Source organism: Peromyscus eremicus, chromosome 5, assembly GCF_949786415.1.
Source record: "Peromyscus eremicus chromosome 5, PerEre_H2_v1, whole genome shotgun sequence".
Classification (NCBI taxonomy): Eukaryota; Metazoa; Chordata; class Mammalia; order Rodentia; family Cricetidae; genus Peromyscus; species Peromyscus eremicus.
In genome coordinates, this window is record NC_081420.1 from 6,474,831 (window position 1) to 6,497,277 (window position 22,447).

General features: G+C 44.3%; 1 protein-coding gene across 1 annotated transcript in view; it reads left to right on the plus strand.

Annotated features, from left to right (window-relative positions):
- Spock1 (SPARC (osteonectin), cwcv and kazal like domains proteoglycan 1) overlaps positions 1–22,447 on the plus strand; it is a 279,458-nt gene that overhangs the window by 198,207 nt on the left and 58,804 nt on the right. The window contains exon 5 of the mRNA XM_059262399.1: positions 245–359. Coding sequence (XP_059118382.1) covers positions 245–359 — 115 coding nt within the window. The remainder of the gene's footprint in view (positions 1–244; positions 360–22,447) is intronic.

Sequence of the window (22,447 nt, forward strand, 5' to 3'; positions counted from 1 at the left end):
CTACTGTTAATTAAAATTAGCTTTCCAATGCTTCCGCTGTGTTTTAGAAGTTATCTGGTACATTTTGAAAAAAAAAAAAAATGAAAGGCCAATCCCAAGTTAGTGTTCAGAAAGCCAGACGGGGTCGGCCTCTCCCTTCTCCACCTTTGTTCTCTAAAAGCCAGGAGAGCAGCTGCTTCCCAGAAAGCCGAGCCAAGGCTGTGCCAGCTGTGTTCTGACAGTCTGTCCTGTCTCTCTCTTGCAGTGCAAGTTGGAATTCCATGCTTGTTCTACAGGCAAGAGCCTCAGCTCCCTCTGCGATGGGCCCTGTCCGTGTCTGCCTGAGCCCGAGCCACCGAAACCCAAGGCAGAAAAGAGTGGTGAGTGGACAAGGGTTCAGGGGGTCAGGGCAGGCTTGCATGGGTAAGCGTGTCTCGGTTGCCAGGAGCTGGGCTTGAGACAGAGCTGTTCAGGCCCATGGAGGGAACATGAGCTGACTTGACAAGTAAGATCTCCAGCTTCTACCATTAAAGAGAGAAAGAAGAACAGAGAGGCTCTTAACACAAATCTGTTAGACCAAGGTGTATGCTGGCTTCTTTTAAATGGTAGTTTAACTCTAGCATGGGAGGGGAGGGTTTTCAGCATCTAAGACCAAGGCCTGCCCTTGGGTTTATCCTTCTCCAACTGCAGACTCTAGAATCCTTTGAACCTCTCCAAAGCAAACATCACAGAAACTGCAGAGATATCCTGGCAGAGGAGAGCTTTCTCCCCAAGCGTTTCTTCATCAACACATCCTCCTGGGGCCCGGCATAATACCAAGGGACAGATGAAAGAGAACAGCCCCCTGGGGACCACTGTTTCTGCTCCAGGATTGAGAGGGCTGGGATGCTAGGACTTCTTGGGATGTTTTCTAATGGAGAAATAATATGGCCCATTGACAGTTGTCCCTTTCTTAAATCCAAGTTTGAATTTTCCTTTGGTAACACTGGTTGTTCTTAGCTATGACTGGCTTGTTCGTAGGAAACACTGCATGTGCATGTATGCCAATGTATGTGTATGTATGCCAACACGTCTTCCAAAGCTAGAAGCTTCTTATGATTAAGGAAATGAAAAAGATGAGAGGCAATATAATTTTTATTCACCGTGTGGTCTCTGCTAAGGCAAGTAGATAGAGACTTCAAGTCCTATTCTGGACAGCTCCACTTCAGAAACATTACAGGCTCTTTGAGAAGTTTATCTCAGAAGAGCAATATAGATCATGAATATTGTAATTATAAGTAATCAGCAAAGGTTACTATTGATTTCCTACTAGCCAATCTCATTTATATATATTTGCATTTGAGGCCAATTTATATAACTGCATTAAGAAAACTTAGATATAATATATAATACCTCATTGTATTTTGGTGAGAAAACCCAAGGCCGTGGTGTTAAAGTTGTCGGTAAAGAGGTTGGTGGGGGAAGTCAGACCCTTTTAGTTCAGGTCCTTGACCTCATCAATAAAAGAACTTAGAGGATGTGTACAAAAGCCCAGCGAGAAAAGTTAATTTAGGAGGTGAGAGTGTGTAAAAGAGCGAAAGTGTGCTCCAGGGAGTAGCATGAGTGGCTTCGTGAGCAAGGCCCACATTGGGACAGTCAGAGTGTTCCTTGTATGGGTTAGAGGATGCTCTGAGCAGAGGATTGTCTCTAGGGTGGTGTGGCTTTATTGTTTCTTCTTTTGATGGGGGTCAGATCCTAAGATTCCAGTCAGGTTATATCAGCGAAAAGCATCTACAACTGATGCCTGAAGTCAGGCATAGCACACAGGTGGGGACAAGGGGGATAGGAGGGAATTTCCCTTCGGTTTACCCTTACTGATGGAGCATCACTTGCTGGGCATTACATACTGGTCATGGGGAAACTGTCTGCTCTGGGTTTTTGTGCCTGGTGGAGATATTTTAAGATCTGGAGAACATCCCAACAAACTAAGTCCCGCCGGTCTCTGTACCTTGGAGTCCTTTCTTCATTAACTACATAGTCAAGAAAATTCTGCCTGAAGTTATCTGGGGTCTTGTTAGGAAGTTGTGGTGGTCCTCGCTATTCTAGATTCTACACTATTCTAGATTCCATCCTATTCTGCATTCCATGCTATTCTAGATTTGCTGTTTATTGCTTTTCTTTGCTCCTCTGTTCTGAGGGAGGGGAACTAAACCAAGAAGTCCTCTTGCTTTGCCTCTGATATCCATAGATGAGGTGAAAACATCACTTCTCAGAGGCCACCAGATGTGCTAAGGGTTCCATTCTCCTCGCATTGAAGTAACACAGCCCCATTTTCTGGGAGACCTTTTCATTTCTCCAATGAGGAAAACCTGTGCTGTTCTAACGATCTTCACCTCTGATGATGGGAGGCTTTCTTAAGCATGACCCTCCAGGTATGGCTTTGGCCCTGTCATCAACCTAGGCAGATATTCACGAGTGAAAGGTAAAACCAATTCCTCACGAGTCTATGCAAGTGTGTTGCCATTTAACGTAAAAGAACTTGGGGATAAAAAGTGCCATGCCTGCATTCTGAAAGGTCGGTGAGGATGAGATTGTTGTTTACAGAGATTTCAAGGCATTTGCGCAAGCTTGTTAATGGTGAGAGACAGTTCAGAAAAGCAGGAAGTTCATCTTAGCACAGCAGACAAGGGAACATTATGAAATAATATCAACAATACCCCAAACCATATTGATGCTTTTCAGATGGCATGCCTGTTTTTCCTTCAGAACTTTGCCCCTGGGCTGAAATGGCTCCTGAAACATATTTATTCAGTCCCTGAGGCCATCTGGATGTTGTCTAAGAAATATCACTTTGGAAGCCCCACATGTTCCTTGAACTATCAGTTCACCCTTGGGAGCAAGCTCTTTCTCTGGGATTCTGAGACTGGCCTTCTGTGCTAACAATCCCGTTTCTAAGCTCTGAGTTAATGTAGAAATTTTCACTTAAGTATGAGGTGAAGCAGCAACCAGCTGCCAGTAGCAAGACTGAAGACTATGGCGTGATTTATTGCTGCATCCAAGGTTTTCCTAATGGAGGAGAGTATAACCCCTTCTAAGACAGAATGTTCAAAGACTTAATATGGATTTAATTGGTGTTTCCTCAACAGACAGTAACACGTATGGTGACAAGAGCTTTGACAATTCCTTAGGGTCATCACATTACATTTACACTAATAATGCTTGACCTGAACAAATTTGATCAAGGGAGGCTGACCTTTTCCTTGGAGTGCTAATGGTGCTTTCCATGAAGCTCTCAGAGTGACTTGTAACAGGCCACAAGAGCTGGACTGAAGTTTGGCAGCTGGAATGAGGAGGAAGGATGATTATCAGGGAGAGGTCAGAAGTGAAGTGAAGGGCAGTTCCCAGGTGACAACTGAGCTGCAGGGAAGGGGGGACAGGGGAGGAAGGCTGAGCATGAGCCTCCTGCTACCTGTCAGGGTGCCTGACTGAGAATAGACAGTAGGCATGGCCAGCAGTAGGTGTGGTCACCAATAGGCATGGCTGTCAGTAGGTGTGGTCACCAATAGGCATGGCTGTCAGTAGGTGTGGTCACCAATAGGCATGGCCAGCAGTAGGCATGGCCAGCAGTAGGTATAGTCACCAATAGGCATGGCTGGCAATAGGTATGGTCAGCAGTAGGCATGGCCGGCAGTAGGTGTGGTCACCAATAGGCATGGCTGGCAGTGGGTATGGCCAGCAGTAGGCATGGCATCTATAGGAAGTCTTTGCCTCTAAAACGCTTTGTGGCTCTGGCCTGGGGAAGCAGCACTCTCGATTCCTGCAGAAATCACATTTTATGGTCTCACAAATACTAGAGTGTCCCAGATCTGGCAATGCTATTAAGGGGCATTGTCAGTGGTCTAATTCAACACTACTTCTCTTTTGAGGATCCATGACTTCTGAGAAAGAACATACTGGGGTCACCGTCAGGGATATTCTGTTAACTCAGCCTTGTCTCTAAACTGTAGGAAGTATGGATCGGAGCTACAGTATTGTGGGAGGCAGTTTCTCATATGCCAGTCTTCAGCAAACCCACCCAACCATGTGGAGTTCTTGCCATTTCAGTTAGCTGGTGACCAATGTTTATTCCTACCAGGCTCAAGAGCTATCTGAGGTTGCTTCCATGACCCCTATGCACCATATCGATGAATGACATATGGAATTCTCTCTCCTCCTCCAGATGTGTCTAGTTCCATTGCCCTATTCAAGGGTACAGATAAGATGAGGCAGCCCTTCAGGGGTGTTCTGACATCAAGAAGGCCATGGAGCCTCAGGTCTCTCTGTGGGTCTTCTCCCAGTCTTTTCTATTCTGTGCAGAGAACATTTGCATGATTTTTGCTTCAAACTGGCTTTTATATTAGCAACAAACTTTTGTTTGGGGGGGGGGCTCTCCCACTATCTTGGTTTTCAGGATTGCCTCTTCCCAATCCAGGACAAGATCTGGATCTGAGGTGTAAGGTGGGGAGTACAGGATGGGAAACATGGGGTGGACCCAAAGGGATGGGGAGCATGGGGTAGGGGACATGGGGTGGGGGCATGGGGTGGGGACATGGGGTGGGGACATGGGGTGGGGACATGGGATGGGGACATGGGGTGTGGGGCATGGGGTGGGGACATGGGGAGGGGACATGGGGTGGGAGGCATGGGATGGGGACATGGGGTGTGGGGCATGGGATGGGGACATGGGGTGTGGGGCATGGGGTGGGGACATGGGGTGGGGGGCATGGGATGGGGACATGGGGTGTGGGGCATGGGGTGGGGACATGGGATGGGGGGCATGGGGTGGGGACATGGGGTGGGGGGCATGGGGTAGGGGGCATGGGGTGGGGGCATGGGGTGGGGACATGGGGTGGGGGCACAGGGTGGGGGCATGGGGTGGGAGACACGGGGTGGGAGGCATCTCTCTTGGATACTCAGGCAACTTTTCCTCTCTTCCTTCCCTGAGCCCCACTGCCTGGGGCTCAGTATTGATCAGTATTGGGTTCAGGGGTGGGAGGACCTGACTACTTACCCCCTCTTAATTTAAGAGCCCAATTCTCTCCTGGGTTTGGTGTTTTAAGATCAGATGTGTCTAACTTGTAAATTGGAAGTGTCTTGTGTCTCTTTCAGCCTTTTTTTTTTTTTGAAGTCAGAACCAAGCGGTTGCGTTTTCACTCTTTTCACTGATCTGGCATCTTTCCTTTGATGTGACCCCTGAATTGCTGGTGGAGGATAAAATCATCCTCTAATAGCTCTGAATGCTTCTTATTACGTTTCCCAATCATCTTATGACCATGGTTACCTCTCTGATCTCATAAAGCCAGGCCAGCCTCAGAATCATAAACTCACAGTTGTTCAAAAAACAGCAACAGAAACCAAAGGAAAGAAAAATGTCTAAAAGAGACAGTTGAGAAGCAGGGCATACAGCACAGTAGTGAAGCTCCTGCTTGATGTATGTATGTAAGCCTAGAGGTGAATCTCAAGCAAAAAGATAGAAAGGGGGGGAAGGTTCTGGAACTCTTCTCAGCCTAAGTTTAGTGTTTGGTATTTGCCAGGACTAATATCCAGGACAGTCGGAAAGCCACTTCTTAGACTGTCACTGGTCAGCTGCAGGGTATTGCAGCTGTCCTTCCTTCCGTTCTCAGCAAAGATGTGAGGGAAGTCCTTAGTGCTGGGCGCATGATTCTTCACAGTGGAGAAAACTAAAAAGAAAGTAGAAGCCTCTTAAAGACGGCTCTAAGGCACCCTCTCTGGGTTAGCCAGTGGGTCTCCTTCCTTCTAACCCTGGGCCCCCCCAGCCTGCCTCACCACTCTCCATAGAGCCAGACCCTCCCTCTCTGAGCTTGGCAGCCCTGCCGTGGGCATCCTACACCCAGAGAGGCGTGGTGCTTTCCTGGGTGGAGGGAGGACTCTGCGTGACTGTGGGGTTCCAGGTCAGGAAGGGTCTCACCTATTGCTCTCATACCTGCAGCATCCATGTTTTGTGAAGAAGAGGCCATGTGCATGACTCCATCTCCACTTCAGCATCTATGGTAGATTATATTTGTACAGAACTTACAACCAGTGACCTATGCATGTGATTATGAATGTGTGTGAGCACACGGGCACACATGCACTTGAATGTACACATATGTGGAGGTCAGAGGTCAACATGAGGTATCTTCCCCAATTGCTCCTCCATCTTATTTTTTTGAGACAGGGTCTCTCACTGACTCTGAAGCTCACTGAGTTGGCTACATTGGCCAGCAAGCCATTCGGATCCACCTGTCTCTACCCCATTCTCCAATGTTGAGGTTACAAATGGACACTGCAGGAATCCAAACTCAGCAAGCTTTGCACAGTAAGCTTTACCCAGTGAGCCATCTCCCTAGTCCCCAGTGATCTTTATTCAGTTCCCATTTACCAGAGGAAAACCCTGGAGCGCCCCTGGGAGAGACTTGTCTAGACTCAGACAAGTAGGTCACTGGACTCCAGGTCTCTGTTTACAGCCTTGGGTCACATTCAGCTCTCCTCAGCCTGGATTAGGCTAGTCTCTGAGTGCTGGGAGTTTCCCTTGGGTCTGAAATCATTGACTGAATCTTACAGTGTCAACCACAAGGCAGACAGACAGCGTCATCGTATTCTTGTAACCAGAAGGGTTTGAATGGCACTTTACTACAGTATCCTCCTCTGCCTTCTCTGAAGGAGGAGGTGGAGGGAACGGGCGGCTCTCTAAGAGCAACTCCACCTCCTTCCGGAGGCTCAGCTTAGCTTTTGGAGAAGGGGTATGAGTTCAGATCCCCTGAAAAATGCTAGGAAAGGCTAGAAAGGACTCACTGCAGGCCTGGCATACTGCAGAAGGGAGCAAGACCAGGGCATGCTGGGCTCAGGGAGGCAGGAGAGCTGCAGCTTTTGGCAGCAGGGCTTGCTAAGAGGGAAATAACAGCTTCCCTGCAGCCAAGCTATTTCCAACAGTAGAAAGATTGTAGACAGCGATTTTCCTTCTCAAAAGGTGTTTTCCACCTGAGAGAGAGATTCTGTGGGGGGAGAGAGTCTCGGGTTGACAGACGGTTGTCTAATTCTATTACTTATCACAAGTGGATCTGGGGAAATGTGTTTAAATGGGAACACGAGACAGTGCAAAGGAGACAGAGTACAGTTCCTCCTAGCTGTAACATCTCAATGGAAAACTCCGTAAAGAAAATCCTGCCGCCCAGGCTCCTAGAGCAGTGGTTCTCAACCTGTAGGTCACAACCCCTTTAGGGGTCGAAAGACCTTTATGCAGGGGTCACCTATGACCATCGGAAAACACACATATTTATATTATGATTCATAATAGTAGCTAATTACAGTTATGAAATAACAATGAAAATAAGTGTATGGTGGGGGGTCACCACAACATGAGGAACTGTAGTAAAGGGCCACAGCATTAGGAAGGTTGAGACCCATTGTGTTAGAAGCTTGGAGGATGTCTTTGCATCATGGAGAGAATGATGTACTTAATGCCTACGGTGTAACAGGGTGAAGGCCTCCGGCTTGCAAACCATGATTTAAAAGCAGTTTACAGCAACCTTTCCCTACCCATTCTCTCACATTGCTTATTATTCTGTTCCACACTGTAGTCAGAAATTAAATGTACGAGGGAGTATTTAAGTTTTAGGGACCAGTTATTCCAAATGTCAGGATTTAAAAGAAAGAAAGAAAAAACCTTGGAAATTAAATTGGCAACTGACTAAAGAATTTAAATTCCCTGATCAGGACTCTGAAGTAAATGTTGGATTTGGCTTTGGTCTCTGCTTTTGTTTTGTGGGACCAACTCTAGGAAGGGAGACCACAGATTTCCCTGGTCCCCCTAATGCCTATTTGATATTAACTGATCAGAGAGAGCTGGGAGTGAAAAGAAAAAGAGGGGTAAACTGAGGCATGGCTGGAGTTCAGCGGATAGAATGGAAGCATAATCTAGAAATTAGGGGCTTTGGTGATTTGCTTAAACTACTCTTAAGTTCTTTACACATTACACATCCAGACTGGAGAGACGCCTCTGCTTATAGGGCGCTTCCTGCTCTTCCAAAAGGCCTGGTTGCTGTCCCCAGCACTCATGTTGAGTGGCTCACACTGCCTGGAACTCCAGCTCCAGCTCCAGTGCCCTCCTCTGGCCTCCATGGGAACCCACACTCGAATGTATGTGCTCCACACACAGACATAAAAACACACATAGCTAAAAATAAAATAATATTTAAAAAATTATGTAGTAATGCACAATCTTATGTAAAATCTAAATGCTATGAAGAACATGCTTATTACTCTCGTATCTAACCTGCTTTCTGAAAATGCCTCCAATTTTACACACACATGCACACACACACACACACACACACACACGAACGTATGGACACACATATATACACTCTATTTTTGCTGTGGTTGTTTGTTTTTCAAGACAGGGTTTCTCTGTATAACCCTGACTGTCCTAGAACTCACTCTGTAGACCAGACCTTGAACACAGAGATCCACCTGCCTCTGCCTCCTGAGTGCTGGGATTAAAGGCGTGCATTAGCACCAACTGTCTACACTCTATTTTTTAAACTTTAGTCAAATTGGGATGTTTTGTATCCTGACTTTTGTGTATTATGAATGTTTCTTATATAACAGATCTTTCCATATGTCTATATGTGGATATACGTTTCTCTCTATGTTCCTGTTAATGATCACAGCCACCTGCCTCGCTCTTACCTGAAACAACAGACTGTATACACACTGGCCACTCAGCGTCTGCATGTGGATTTCCACAGGCATAGCAAGCGTGACATGTCCCAAGGCAAACCCCTTCCTCCTGTAGGAGGTGCCACCTTAATCCATTAGCTCTGCTTTTCCACTGGTGACAATAAGAACCTCTCTCCTTGCACGTCACATGAAACTGACCAGCAAATCACACTGGTACAATCTCCACATACATTTTCAAATGTACTGCTTCCCACCACCGCTACTGTGACTCAGAGAGGGTTTTATTTTCATCACTTCAGATTGGTCTCTGGGGCCAGTGACGTCTCTAAACATAGTAGCCTGGCTGACCTATGACATGTGAGTGATTACATGCCACTGCTATCCAGGGGAAAGCAACAACTGATTTCCCACCTTATTCAGATTAACTGAAAAACTAGAGACATCTTGGTGATGTGCGAAGCCCTGCACGGGCTGATTTATGTCCCTGTCGTCCTGACCACCTGCTTACTCAGCTTCAAGTTCACGGCCTTCATTAGGGCTCCAGATGTGCAGTTCACGTCACTCTGGCCGCAACCCTGTCTTCCTCAGATAGCGCTCTTTACACCTTTAATGGATGTCACTTCCTTAGCAAACTTTCTCCAGTTCTTTCTGCTCCTTCTCTATTGTTCTCCACAGCATTTATGACCCTCTAATAGATCCATTTACTGCCTGTCCTGCTCACTGTCTTGCCTAACCAGAATGGAAGCTCCACGAAGGTATGTTGTCTAGAGTCTCAGTAACTGTCAAATGTTCGATGAGCCTGCTTCTTGTGCTTTAATGTTATCTGCTGTATGTATGTGTGTATGTGTGTGTATATGTGTGTATGTATGCATGTGTGTATATGTGTATGTTTGCATGTGTGTGTATATGTGTGTATGTGTATGTATGCATATGTGTGTATATGTGTGTGTATGTGTGCTTGTGTGTGTATGTATATGTCTGTATGTATGTGTGTGTTTCTGTTCCATTAATTTCAATGTTTAAAACAGTTCTTAAAAGAGACTTTGTTGTAGCACAAGATAGCCTGTAGTAGGCGCTCAACATGTGAACCATGTTTAATCACTCAATTCTTCCAATGAATGATGTCATTTCTATTGCTGGTTAGGAAATTTAAGATTTGAATAGATAACAATGCTGAAGGTTGTCTTTTCTGGAGCTTTCATTCTCACCCTCTCATTAGACTGTGTTCTTAACCTATTTCAAATATCCATGAGTGCTAAGCTTCCTTTGGAAAGTGAAAAAGGTCCACATGTTACAATATATATGTCCAAACACATGCATGCCTATACATGCCCATGTCTATATATGTCCATGCCTATACATACCCACACACATGCATACTCCTACATATGTCCATTCACATGCTGCCCCTACATGCTCATTCATGTGCATCATACCCATGTACATTCATGTTCATTCACATGTATGTATATGCCCATACATGCCCTCACACAAGCATGTCCTCCACATGCATGCCCATGCATGCCCTCACACAAGCATGTCCTCCACATGCATGCCCATGCATGCCCTCATACAAGTGTATCCTCCACATGCATGCCCATGCATGCCCTCACACAAGTATGCCCTCCACATTCATGCACATGTCCATGCATGCCCTTATACAAGCATGCCTTCACACAAGCATGCCCTCCACATACATGCACATGCCTAAGCATGCCCTCACACAAGCATGCCCTCCACATGCATGCACATGCATGCCCACATATGTGAAAAACATACACATCTATGCTTGTTAAACACATTTTACTGTGTTTTTGGTACTGAGAGGATATGGCCCTTTTCTGATATGACATTCCTCACTGATGGGATTTTTCCAAGGTGAGAGACATACTATCCTCCCTCATTTTCTCCTCTGTCTTTCAGCATGTGTGCGTAGCTCTCTGAAGTTTATCAAAACACTGCCATGAGCTCGTTGTCCTCACCACATTGTGCTTTTCTGATAGTCTCAAGTTTCCGACCTAGCTCCTTGAAGATAAAAATTCATTTGTAATCTGTCCTGAAGTCAACTGTTCTTCCATGGCTCGGCTATCTGCTGCTGGGAAAAAGATAGCGCTGCACAATATGAAATAAATTGAAATTAGAGTCACAGGGAAGCATGTGGCAGCCGCACCACCAAGGGGCTGCTTGGTGAAATATTGCCTGTTTCCTGGGCTCCATGAGCAGGACTAGGAGCTGGGCCTTTGACAGGGTGGGGAACTGAGGACAGTGCAGGCCCCACTCTTAGCAAGTGAGATTAAGTAAGCTGTATTTTACCTATAAATGTCACAAAATACAACGGCTCTGCAGACAGCAGCCACAGCATGGTATCAGTCTCCTCATCCTGTACCACCATTGTCATTAGATGACAACAGCATCTTCTGCCTGAATGTCAAGCATCAGAATGATGTCATTGTCTGTTACCTGTATATTATCATTATCATCAGTATGATATCACTGTCCTCTGCCTGAGTGTCATCATCAGTATGACATCATCAGTATGATGTCATTGTTCTTTGCTCCTATACTATCATCACCATCAGTCTACTCTTAGCATCCTCTGCCTGTGTGTTACCATCAGTCTGACATCACTGTCCTCTGTTCTCTGCCTGTGTCTTGTCAACAGTACAAACATAGTAATGATCATAATGGTTCTCTGTTGCAAAACCCAATGTGGCAATTTGACATGAAGTGGGCAGGGATGCCACTTTGATTGGATGTGAAGGAGGCAAGGATGCCACTTTAGTTGGATATGAAGGGGGCAGGAATGCCACTTTGATTGGATGTGAAAAGGACAGGGATGCCACTTTGGCTGTTCCACTTAGAGAACATATGTCAAGGACAGATAAAGTCAAGGCTCACAATTTTCTTAAATATACAGTGAGAGATACCCAGATCCATTGGGACTACAGACAAAATCAACACCAAGAGCCACACCCTAACTGGCATGGTGTGGTTCTTCTCCTAGTCCCCATGGGTAGCTCCAAGTGGCCCTTCTGTTTGAAGAGAGTCTTACAGCAAGAAAAGGTGGATGTACTACTTATTATCATCATGATGAAAGACCTAGAAAGACCTAGAGGTAGAAGTGGCTTCAGAACAGGTCAGGGAGCTGTGTGAGGAAGACTCCAGGCAGTTAGGAGACAGGGGGTCTGCAGAAAGTTCAAACCCTGCTTCTCAGATACCCACAGAGCGATCATAGACATGGTGAAGAAGAGTCCTTTCTTCAGTGATAACTGCCTTTTACCTTGTGGAAGATCATATGAAGAGCTATCTAGCTCGCCCGTGGGGCATCAGCCTAGGCAGCAGGGAGCCTGTTTCTTCTCCTCCCTAGTCTGGAGAGCACCAAGTGTTAGTGCCTCCATGGCCCAGCTGTAATCTGTCTGCTTGAGTCTCCTAAAGTCCCTTGCCACCAGATCATATGTGGAAGCAAAGTGAGGCTGGCAACTAAGCCCCCGAGCCCATCTTGGAATGCGGTGTGAGTACAGCCCTAGCCTCAGTGGCCACACAGGCAGGGAGTATTGACTCTGTGAAAACAGATTTAAAAGTTGAATGTCAAAAACCAGAAAATTAGTGTTGCAGGGAGTTTGATTAGAACACCAATCATGTCCAGAGCACAGGGCCAGTGCAACAAACGTGTCTTAAAATTGATTTAAGATAAGTTTAAAGGGAGATAAAAAGTCATTTGTATGGGGCCATGAAACTATTAATTTAAAGGGATTCCTGATGCTGAACAGGGTTGGATCCATGTCTCTGTATCTCCTCAAATCCAGGCATGTATTTGTCCTAGGCTAGGCTTATGGAGGGAGTTTTCAGAGCTCCAGGGCAGAAGCATAGGGGAGCTAGCTTCCTACCCTAGCTTTCTTGGCAGGCTTGGCATCTGGACCCCAGCCTCCAGGAAGGATCTGTCATTGTCCTTCCCATAGGCCTGACCCTCAGCCTCCTTATCAGTGGCGGCTCCTATAGGTCCCCTTGCCTGCCATGTACTGCTGTGGGTCACACCTGCCAGTCTATCCTCTCTACTTAGACCCACAACCCCAGCTCTACCCACACACCATCCTTGTCTTTGTACACATGCCTTGCACAGTGGATTAAATTAGGTCGCCTCTAGTCACGTGTGGGATGAGTTCACTAATCGAATACATAGGCTCATGTTGTTTTCTTTTACTTAATAAAACTTTCCTTTCTTGAGAATTTGATACATGTATGTGATGAATGTGATCAAACCAGCCCCTATTTCCCTCTCTGACTCCTGAGAAATAGCCCTCAACAAACCCCATAACAATATCTATGTCCTCTTTTGAGTGCCTGCAGCTGGGACTCCTGTGGGGGAATGGGTCCCTTCAAGAACATGCTCTCTGAAGTCCCTGAGCAAATGGCTCTGAGCTTGATCTTGGTCTGGCAGTCACTGCAGTGTACGTTTTAGTGGCTCCTCTAGTTGGAACCAGATGCCTCTTGACTTCCATGGTGGAGGTGGACCTGTCTATATTCTGCTCACCCAAGACATCTGGGGAAACATGTATTATTGCTTTGGATCTTGCCTTGGTAGCAGACACAGAGTATTCTTTGGGATGCCACATGGTGATCAGGGTTCTGTTGGGCTCTTGTGAGAACATGGCCCATTTCTAGGCAAAGGAGGGAGCACCTGGTGGTTGCAAGATTTTTTTTCACTTGAGCCGGGCATTTCTAGCTCAAGAATTATGCACAGTTCTATGTTGTAACATGGTTGTGTTCAAATCCGATTAACACTGTGTCCACTTGGAAACCTGCCTATACAGGAAAAATACAGTGAACTAATGCCAAAGCGATCTGTTACTTCATAAATCTCACTTCTAAAGACCTCTGAGCTCTATTTAAAATGTAAAATTTAAGGCAAAATTCCGAACACTGTTTTCTTTTTGTTTCTCAAAATTGAGGTCAGTGGTCAAGTCTGCTGGTAGGAGTAATATGTTTTCATCCTTCCATCCATCCATCATCCAGCTATCCAGCCTCAATCAAGTGCTAATTCTGTGCCCAGACCCAGTACCTGGTCTCCTCTCAGAGGGACCACAGGCACTCTCTACAGTGGATAATCAGTAATGCCTCCTGCACACAGCACTCACTTGTGTCCCAAGGTTACAGCTATCTGGAGCTGAGCGCAACATCTCTTTATGGAGTTGGGTTTATGAGTCCCGGACTCCACAGGGTTTTTATTGCTTTCTGCAGACTCTGCTGGAATTTTGACCTACTTCCACTGTGGCCTCTCTGGTCTTACTTCCTTGCAAGTTGTGGAGACATGGACACTGACTTTAAGATGTAGGCAGTCCACATGCCGCTTGGTGTTCAATGGACGCTTGGTTCTGTCATGGGTACTGGTAGGCTCTGCCTCTGAAACTGGGGCCTACTTTATCCTTGTGTTCCAACACAGGGGCTGTTCTTTATATAGGTGCAACCAAATGTGAGTGTTAACTGGTAATGTATCTGGCATGTATTTAATGTGGGTAATATGTTGATATGTAGATATCCAGGTTAAAGGTAGCATCTTCGTAATTCCCATGTTTGTCTGTTCTGTGCTCACCAGACACTGTCTGCTGTTTGGTTGTTCTGAGCCATCTGATTCATGGTGCCATCTTAAGTCTGGGTTGCTCTCCTCAGTTGCTCATGGTAGCAGCTATAACTGAGAACGTGACTCTCCAATCTCCACAGAGTCAGAAAGTTTCTCTTCACCTGACTTCCTCTGAGTCTTTGCACATCTTCAGGGTTCAGAAAAACTCATGTACACTTCTTTCTCATCATCTGCCCCTCAGTTGCTCACAGTCGGACCTGGTAAGATGCCGCATTATCGTCTGGAAATGGTGTGGGCTGTGGAATCAGGCACTTGTGGAATTGAAGTATGCTCTAGGATAATAGCTGTGTGGTTTGAAGCAAGTTGCTTGACCTCTCTGAGACTCTGCTCCTTGTTAGTAAAACAAAGTGACTTGGCTTATCTGGAGACAGCAGTATAAAAGTGAAATTAATTCAGGGAGGTAATTATGAAAATATCTAATTCTGAAACTCAGTGATTTTTATTGTTGCTGTTGTTTATAATATAGGCACATACGCATGCCTCTGATTTGGGTCTATTTTATGTGCATTTTGGCAACACAGTGCCTTATAGATGTTTGAATTCCAAAATCAACCTTGATGACCTATACAGATACAGTCAGCTCCCTAACTTGTCATCCATTCAACCCTGGGTTTTATCATTATTATTTTTTTAAATGATCTACTAAACTGTTATTTATTCTCCCAAGTTCTTCCAGTTGAGGCTGGCCCATAAAATTTAAATGTTCTAGAACTTTCTGAGAAGGCTTTTGCCTTGACAGAAATCTGGTTAGGCATGGAATTGGGGTCCTCTTCACTCCTAAGGTGTGCATGGAACACTGAAACATTTGTAACCACAAGATGCCAAGCCCCAGAAAATCAGCCCACACATGGAGGAAGACACAGTCTAGAGAAAACCCGGGTACCTGATGCTAGTGTGGGGTAGTTGGACCCATGCTATTACTCTATCTCCCTTAGTTTATGCCATAGAGTAATTCAGCAAGACTGTATGCCACTGCATGTCCAGATAGCTGCAAACTCTAGTGGAAATGGAGTATGTCCACTAGTGACCATGTTTGTAGAGACACGTAGCATTGGTGTGAGGCCAGGAGCTCCAAGAGAGTCAGGATCAGTGACATCTTGGCATTTAGGGATGGAGGACACCTAAGATGGCTGCAGTGCCATCTTCCAGGGATACTCTGTAGATGTTGGGCAAAGAGAACTCAGTGAATGGGCTTTTCAGGATGGCCTGGAGCAGGAGCTGGTGACCTGTGGGTGTACCATGCAAGCCGCTGTTCCTCACCTTTACGAAGATAAAGGAGCAGCATGGTGCACACCAACCGGGCATACTGACCTTTACTGTGGGCAGGCAGGAGTGCAGACTAACTGCCCATCTGGAAAAAACAACGTGTGGTACAAGACTGCAAACATGGGCAGCATTAGGATTAAAAAGAGGTGTTAATTATGTTTGTTACAGAACACTATTAAAATACTGCAAATGATAACGAATAAATTTTAAAAATGACTCAGTCTCCCAAACTGAATGTAATCACACACTATTTAAAAATCCTTACAATTAACTTAATGGTGCTTAATAATACTCCCATACCATCAATTATTCTTTTAAAACTTTGCTTTTAATGTCTTCATGGAATTTGATTACATAAGTGTAATGTAATTTTTCTAACTAGTCCTGTATTATTGAACATTTAGCTTCTTCCTAATTCACTATTATATACTTTGCTCTTATGAACATCAAGTATTAATTGTGCAGACATCTTAATCATTTGCATGAGGTTAGTTTTGAGAGGGAGATCTTGTGTGTATGAGAGTATACACAATCTAAGGCTGCTGTTACACCCTGGCAGGGTTTCTTTCAGTGAAGAGAGACCACACAGGCCTATTCAGAGACTCTCATCCACCTCAGATTTCACAAGTTTTTCAGACTTTTTTTTTTTTTAAGAAAGAATGGAGTTCAACTTGCTAAGATATGTTTCGGTGTTAATATGTCTGAGATTCCAGTTCCTAAGTAATAGGGCTTTAAACAAAAGAGGGTTTCTTTTATTTCCATGTTACCAAATTGTCCTGGTTTACTTTCTATGGCTGTGATAATCACTATGACCAGAAGCAACTTGGGAGAAAAAGGTTTATTTCATCTTACAGCTTACCATCCATTATTAAGGAAATTTAGGGCAGGAACCTGGACTAGAAATTGAAGCAAAGGCCACGGAGGAATGCTACTTCCTGCTTCTCATAGCCTCAAGTTCAGCTACCTTCTGATACAGCCCAGGGTGTCTAGGTTTGGTACTGCCCACTGTTGTGGAATAATCCTTCTGTGCACTGTGTGACTATATGTCTCTATGACTGGTTTAATAAACAAGCCAATAGCTGATCAGGATAAAGTTAGGCAGAAAAGCCAAACTGAGAATGATGGGATGAGGAAGGGTGGACTCAGGGTTTGACATCAGCCAGCTACTGAGGAAGCAGGACATGTAGAAAATGACATAAAGAGCCATGAGCCTCATGGCAAAGCATAGATATTAACTATGTGTTAATTTAAGTGTAAGAGTTAGTTAGTAACAAGCCTGAGCTATTGGCCAATCATTTATAATTTATATTAAGCTTCTAGGTGATTATTTGAGAGTGGTTGCAGGACAGGAAAACTCCACCTACAGCCCACAGCGGGCTGAGCCTGTTTACATCAATGAGCAATCAACAAAATGCCCCACAGATATGCCCACAGGTCAGTCTGGAAGGGGTGATCTCTCTTCCTAGGTGACTCTAGTTTGTGTCAAGCTGACAATAAATTTAACCAAGATGCAAGTCAATGGTAGGAAGCTGGGGACTCATACAGGCAACCTCCATCGTTGGGGACCCAGGCCCCTTCCTGTTGCTTCTCTAAAAAGTCCACTCCATGGCAGCCCACGAGGTCTGCTAGAGTGGCCATTCCACCTGAAGTCCACTCCACAGGAGAAATCAAAGAGCAGAGGAAGCCACACTGCTTTCTTTCATGTGTACAACTGTGAATTTGGATGTAATTCCACTTACATTCAAAGGCCAACTCAGTCTGAGTTTAGTCTGGGTCTAGTCAGAAGGTCCCACTTAGATACTGGGAAATGGAGAGTTTTAAGTTTGAGAACAAGAACAGAGCTGGGAATACAAGTTCTCATTGTCAAGAGAAGCAAAACAGCACATCTTAGGAGGCAATTTGCCTGCTCTTCCTGGTTTTGATTTTTCTGTTTTTGATCATGCTACAGTTTTGACATGTGTTTGTGTGGGGGTGCACTTGTATGTATGCTGTTTGTAATTCCTCTTCGGATTGCCCACATGCCCTAGGAGTTCATACTTATGGCACCAATATTATCAATACTTCACAGTAAGGTATGGATCCTTCATATGTGCTTCACTTTTCTCCAACATGACATTTATTTTAAAGTGTCTTTGTTGTTGTTTATTTGTTTGCTTGTGATTTGTTTTGGTTTTGAGGTAAAGCCTCCTTTTGTAGTCCAGACTGGCTTCAAATCCTTGATCTTCCTGCCTCAGCCTCCCAAGTGCTAGGTTTCAGTTATTTTCTGAGGTTCATATCCATCAGTTCTATCATCCATCCTTCTCTTTCAGAGTTTCTGGCCTTGATTGAAACCTAGCCCTCTACGCCCCATGCTGAGGCTAGGGCTCACTTTCGGCCAGCATTTCCATTCTGTACTGAGTGTTGAACGATTGGCCCAGTGTTGTTCAAGCAGGATGCTCCAGTGAGACTGGGTGATCTCATCCTGCGGCCCCCTTCTCTGCTGTAAGGAGTGCTGGTTCCATTGCCACCGTGATGCTTCCTGCTACAGATGGTGTCTGAGACCCACCAGGGATTGAAACCTGTACTTGGAAAAACTTTAATCAATCTAATGCTTCTCAGGATATGATATGAGAAATGCATCAATGGGATGTTTTCTGTTTGCTTTGAAGAGGCAGTTTTAAGAATTATTTTTACCCAGTAATTTATCTTTTCATCTACCAGCTTTCAAATTTTTCATGGTTATTCTTACCTATTCATTTGCCTAGATGATATTCAAAATAACTTCTGAAAACTTGAAAAATGAGATTTAGATTGGGTTCTGACAGGATCTGATAGTACTGGGCTTCACTGTGCCGTCTGGAAATGTGGCGTCTGTCTTTCCCCACATCTCCTTGAGAAAGTCCGTGGCTTTCCCTCAGGCTGGCTACATGTCCTCACTAAGTGAGAGCTGGCATTGATGACAGCTTTTTGTGACGGAAATATGTTATTCATGATCGTTAAAAATGATTCTTTCAGATAGTCTATCATGATTCTGGTAGGTTTTTGGATTATAATTTGGGGTTTTATGTAGAAAATTCTATCATCTGAAAGTAATGGCCATTTTTGTCCTTCTGTCCAATGAAAGCTTTAAGAAATGGCTGTCATTTACTTATGACCACCATCGTTAGACACTGGGTGCCTTATCTATCCAGTTAGTCATCCCAAGTGCCCAGTAGGGGAGGTGCCATTATCTCTATTTTAAAGATGAGAAAGTAGAAAGTGAGCCTTTTTAAATTTGAACTGTGCAAGTCACACACACGTCCAGCAAATGGCAGAGCTGAGTTTGAACCTAGATCATTTTGACCCCTGAATCTGGAGCTGTAGGTGATTTCTTTGACTCTCTGAGCAGGCTCTGTTTCTTTGTTATGTCTTGTGGCTTTGGTTGAAACTTCTAGAATGAAGTAAATAATTGTCTACTTTGCAAAGAAGCCATGGTATGGGGTATTTTCATGAGGGGTGTGATTTGGGACTCAGGGCCACTGCCCAGTCTGTCCCTCTGTGAATGGACTGATGAAGTTCCCGTGCATCACTCGTGTGTGAACTGGCTGGTGAGGTCCCTGTCCACTGCCTGTAGTGGCCCTTCTCACCCTGGGGTTGGTCATCTCTCTGTCCTTCTCTCCCTGCTCAGCACTTGGTTTCCCAGGAAGCCGGGCTGTTTCCTGAAGTCATTCCTTCTTTACTTGTCGTTCTCTTAAGGCTTCTGTTTCAGAAGAGTTTGGCTTCTTTAGAAACACCTGAATATACCAGAGAGCTCCCAAATAGAAACCTGCACCATTTCTCTCTGTTGTTAATAAATTAAATGTGTAAGATGCATTTCCACAGTTATTAAACCAATAACAACATATGTTAATCTAATTTCATACTTAAAGAAAAAGTTACATTTATTAGTTTATTTTGTGTATGGCAGGACAGGAGGTGCATGTACATGCCTCAACATGAACATGGAATTCAGAGGACAGTTTGAAGGAGTTGATTATCTCCTTATACTATGTGGGTCCTGGGGATCGAAACTTGGTCCTTAGGCTGGCAGCAGGTGTCTTACCTGCTGAGCCATCTTGCCAGCCTACAGTCTGTATTTTAACTCACATTTCTCTAGAGTTTCCTTTCCCTGTTTCAGGAGCTTGTGTCTTCTTAGGGTAAAATGCTATTAGCATCACAGGTCAAGAGTATGTGGTGTGGACATGACTATGACAGCTACATGACCCTTGGGAACCTGGTGGAGGTAACATCTGTTGGGTTTCCCTATTTTTCTCCCTCTCCATGCTGTATTATTTTTTTTAAAGAAGAAAGTAATTGGTTATCGCACATGCCCACATTGGAAACAAGGATGATGCTTCATCTTCTCAAGTGGACCCTGAAGGGCAGAGTGCTGTGGAAATCTTTGGGAAGTCTTCCACACAGGTGATGGCACTTCTCCTTTTATTTATTTTTAATCATGTATTTAGATAAATACTGATTCATGAACATTTATTTTATACTTGAGGCCTATTAATCCAATATTGAGATTTTGTTCAAATTGTAGCCAAGCTCTCTTTCTTGGTCCTGTGGCCCTTCAGCATAGCTCTCATTGTGGTTTATTTACATATTTTTGGCACTTTTTAAATTGTTGGCACTGCAGGATGTTCCAAACTCATCTAGAGAGTTAGGCCCTTTGGTTTGTTTGTTTATTCATTTTTATTTTTATGTATATGAATGTTTTGCTTTGATGTCTATATGTGTACCATATATGCACCTTGTGCCATGAAGGACAGAAGAACTGGAGTTACAGGAAGTTGTGAGCCACCATGTGGGTGCTGGGTGCAAACTCTGTCATCTGCAAGAGCATTCAGTGTTCTTAACCACTGACCGTTTCTCCAGCCCCAGAGTCAGGGTTTTCCTTGGCTAAGTCACTCTGGGTCCTTCTACTGGAGAGTGCTATTATGACCCAAGACCTGGACATCAGATGTCAATGCAAAGCAAGGAAATACATGGATATACCAATGGGCCTTTGCCTATCATCTATCTGTCCACCTATCCATCCATCCACCCATCCATCCATCCATCCACCTGTCCATCCATCCATCCATCCATCCACCCATCCATCCATCTAATCACTATCTTTTCCTTCATCTTCATATAGTTATCTATAGATATCGATCCATTAATGTCCCATTTTGCCATATGTTTTGAAGTCAGTTGAATATACAGCCAGAAGGGTTTTTGCTCTGTTGTGTATGAGTTGTTTAGCTTTGCCAGAACCTGCAGAAGTTGTTGTATTCTTTTGCATTCCTACCTTAATAATCATTCACATGTGTGTGTATGTGCCTGGTGTGTGGTTCAAGGGGTATGCATATAGAGAGTGAGAGATAAATTTTACATATCCACATATTCTCCAGCATGGATCCATTTACATCTATATAAGCTAAATTTTGGATCTTCACTAGGTCTCCAATACTGGCCCACTATTTCATGATCATTCTGGTGTCCATATGGCCAGCCCCACTCTATAGTGAGGAATTTGGCTCTGACTACCCTCTATCCATTTACTTGATTCTTCCATTCTGGTATGAGTGTATGTGAGAGCAAAGTGTTAAGTGTCACGTCCCTGGGCAGGGTTTTCTCAGCTAGAGTTCTGTACTTTTGTATAGACCTTTTGTCTTCAGCCTTAAAGTCCAAAGTTTCCAAAGCTGTTCCCACTCGGGCCAACATCTGCAACTCATTGAGATTGGTTTGTCAAACTCTACATTTCATCCTAGCATCATTTGGCATCCTAAACGGTTTTTAAATTTTTGCCTACTCCGATGTTCATGCACTGAACTATGAAGTTGCATGAGCTTCGAAGAATACATAGTGTCATGTGCCTGTCCTTACAGTGTTATAAGGAATCATTTCTTTAAAGCAGTCTCTCCATTCCACCTTTTCAACTACTCTTCCTTTCCCACTTCAACGCCCCTCCCTGCCACCTCTGCCCCCGGGGACCAGTGGTCTGTTTACATTCTCTAGCACTTTTCTTTTTCTAGAAGAAAGTCCAATGGTGCACCCACACCTTCTGTGTAGTACATCTATAATGGCTTCCTTCACTTAGCAATTCTCATTTACGATTCACTAATGTCTCTTTGCAGTTTGATGGCTCACCTCTTTCTATCACTTAGGAGCATGCCATTGTGGACTTGTTTTATAGTTTATCACTCTATCGAAGGATATCTGGGAAATGTCTAGTTTGAGTGATCATTGACAAAACTGATATAAACACTTGGGATTTGACTCTTAGTGCTGCCTTAGTTTTTAAATCAGTTGGATAATCACTTCATCATGCTATGGTTGAGCTATATGCTATATTGTTTAGCTTAGGACCCACAGTAGGCTCACCCTTTTATACTTCCATGAACATAGGAGAGCTTCTGTTGCTTTGCGTGCTGAGAATCAGCTAGAAATGTGAAGATATCCCACTCCAGGATTTTAGGGGTGTGTGTGTGTGTGTGTGTGTGTGTGTGTGTGTGTCTGTCTGTCTGTCTGTGTGTCTGTGTTTGCATGCATGTATGTCCATGACATCTTATGTTCTTTTACATTTTCCTAATAACAAATCATACTGATGATCCTTTCACATGATATGTCTACTCGGGTCATTTAACAATTTTATCAGGCTATTTCTTGTCCTGTTGTTGAATTTGAAGATGGTGTTTAAAATATAAATCTGTTACCAGGTATGTATTTTGCAACTATTTTCTGCCAACATTTGCAGTATTTTCTTGTTTTCATTTTTAACATCACCCACAGAGCATAAGGTTTTGCTTTTAATAAGCTCCAACTCACTCATTTTTTTCTCTCATGGATTGTGCTATGATCTTATATTTAAGAATTCATCAC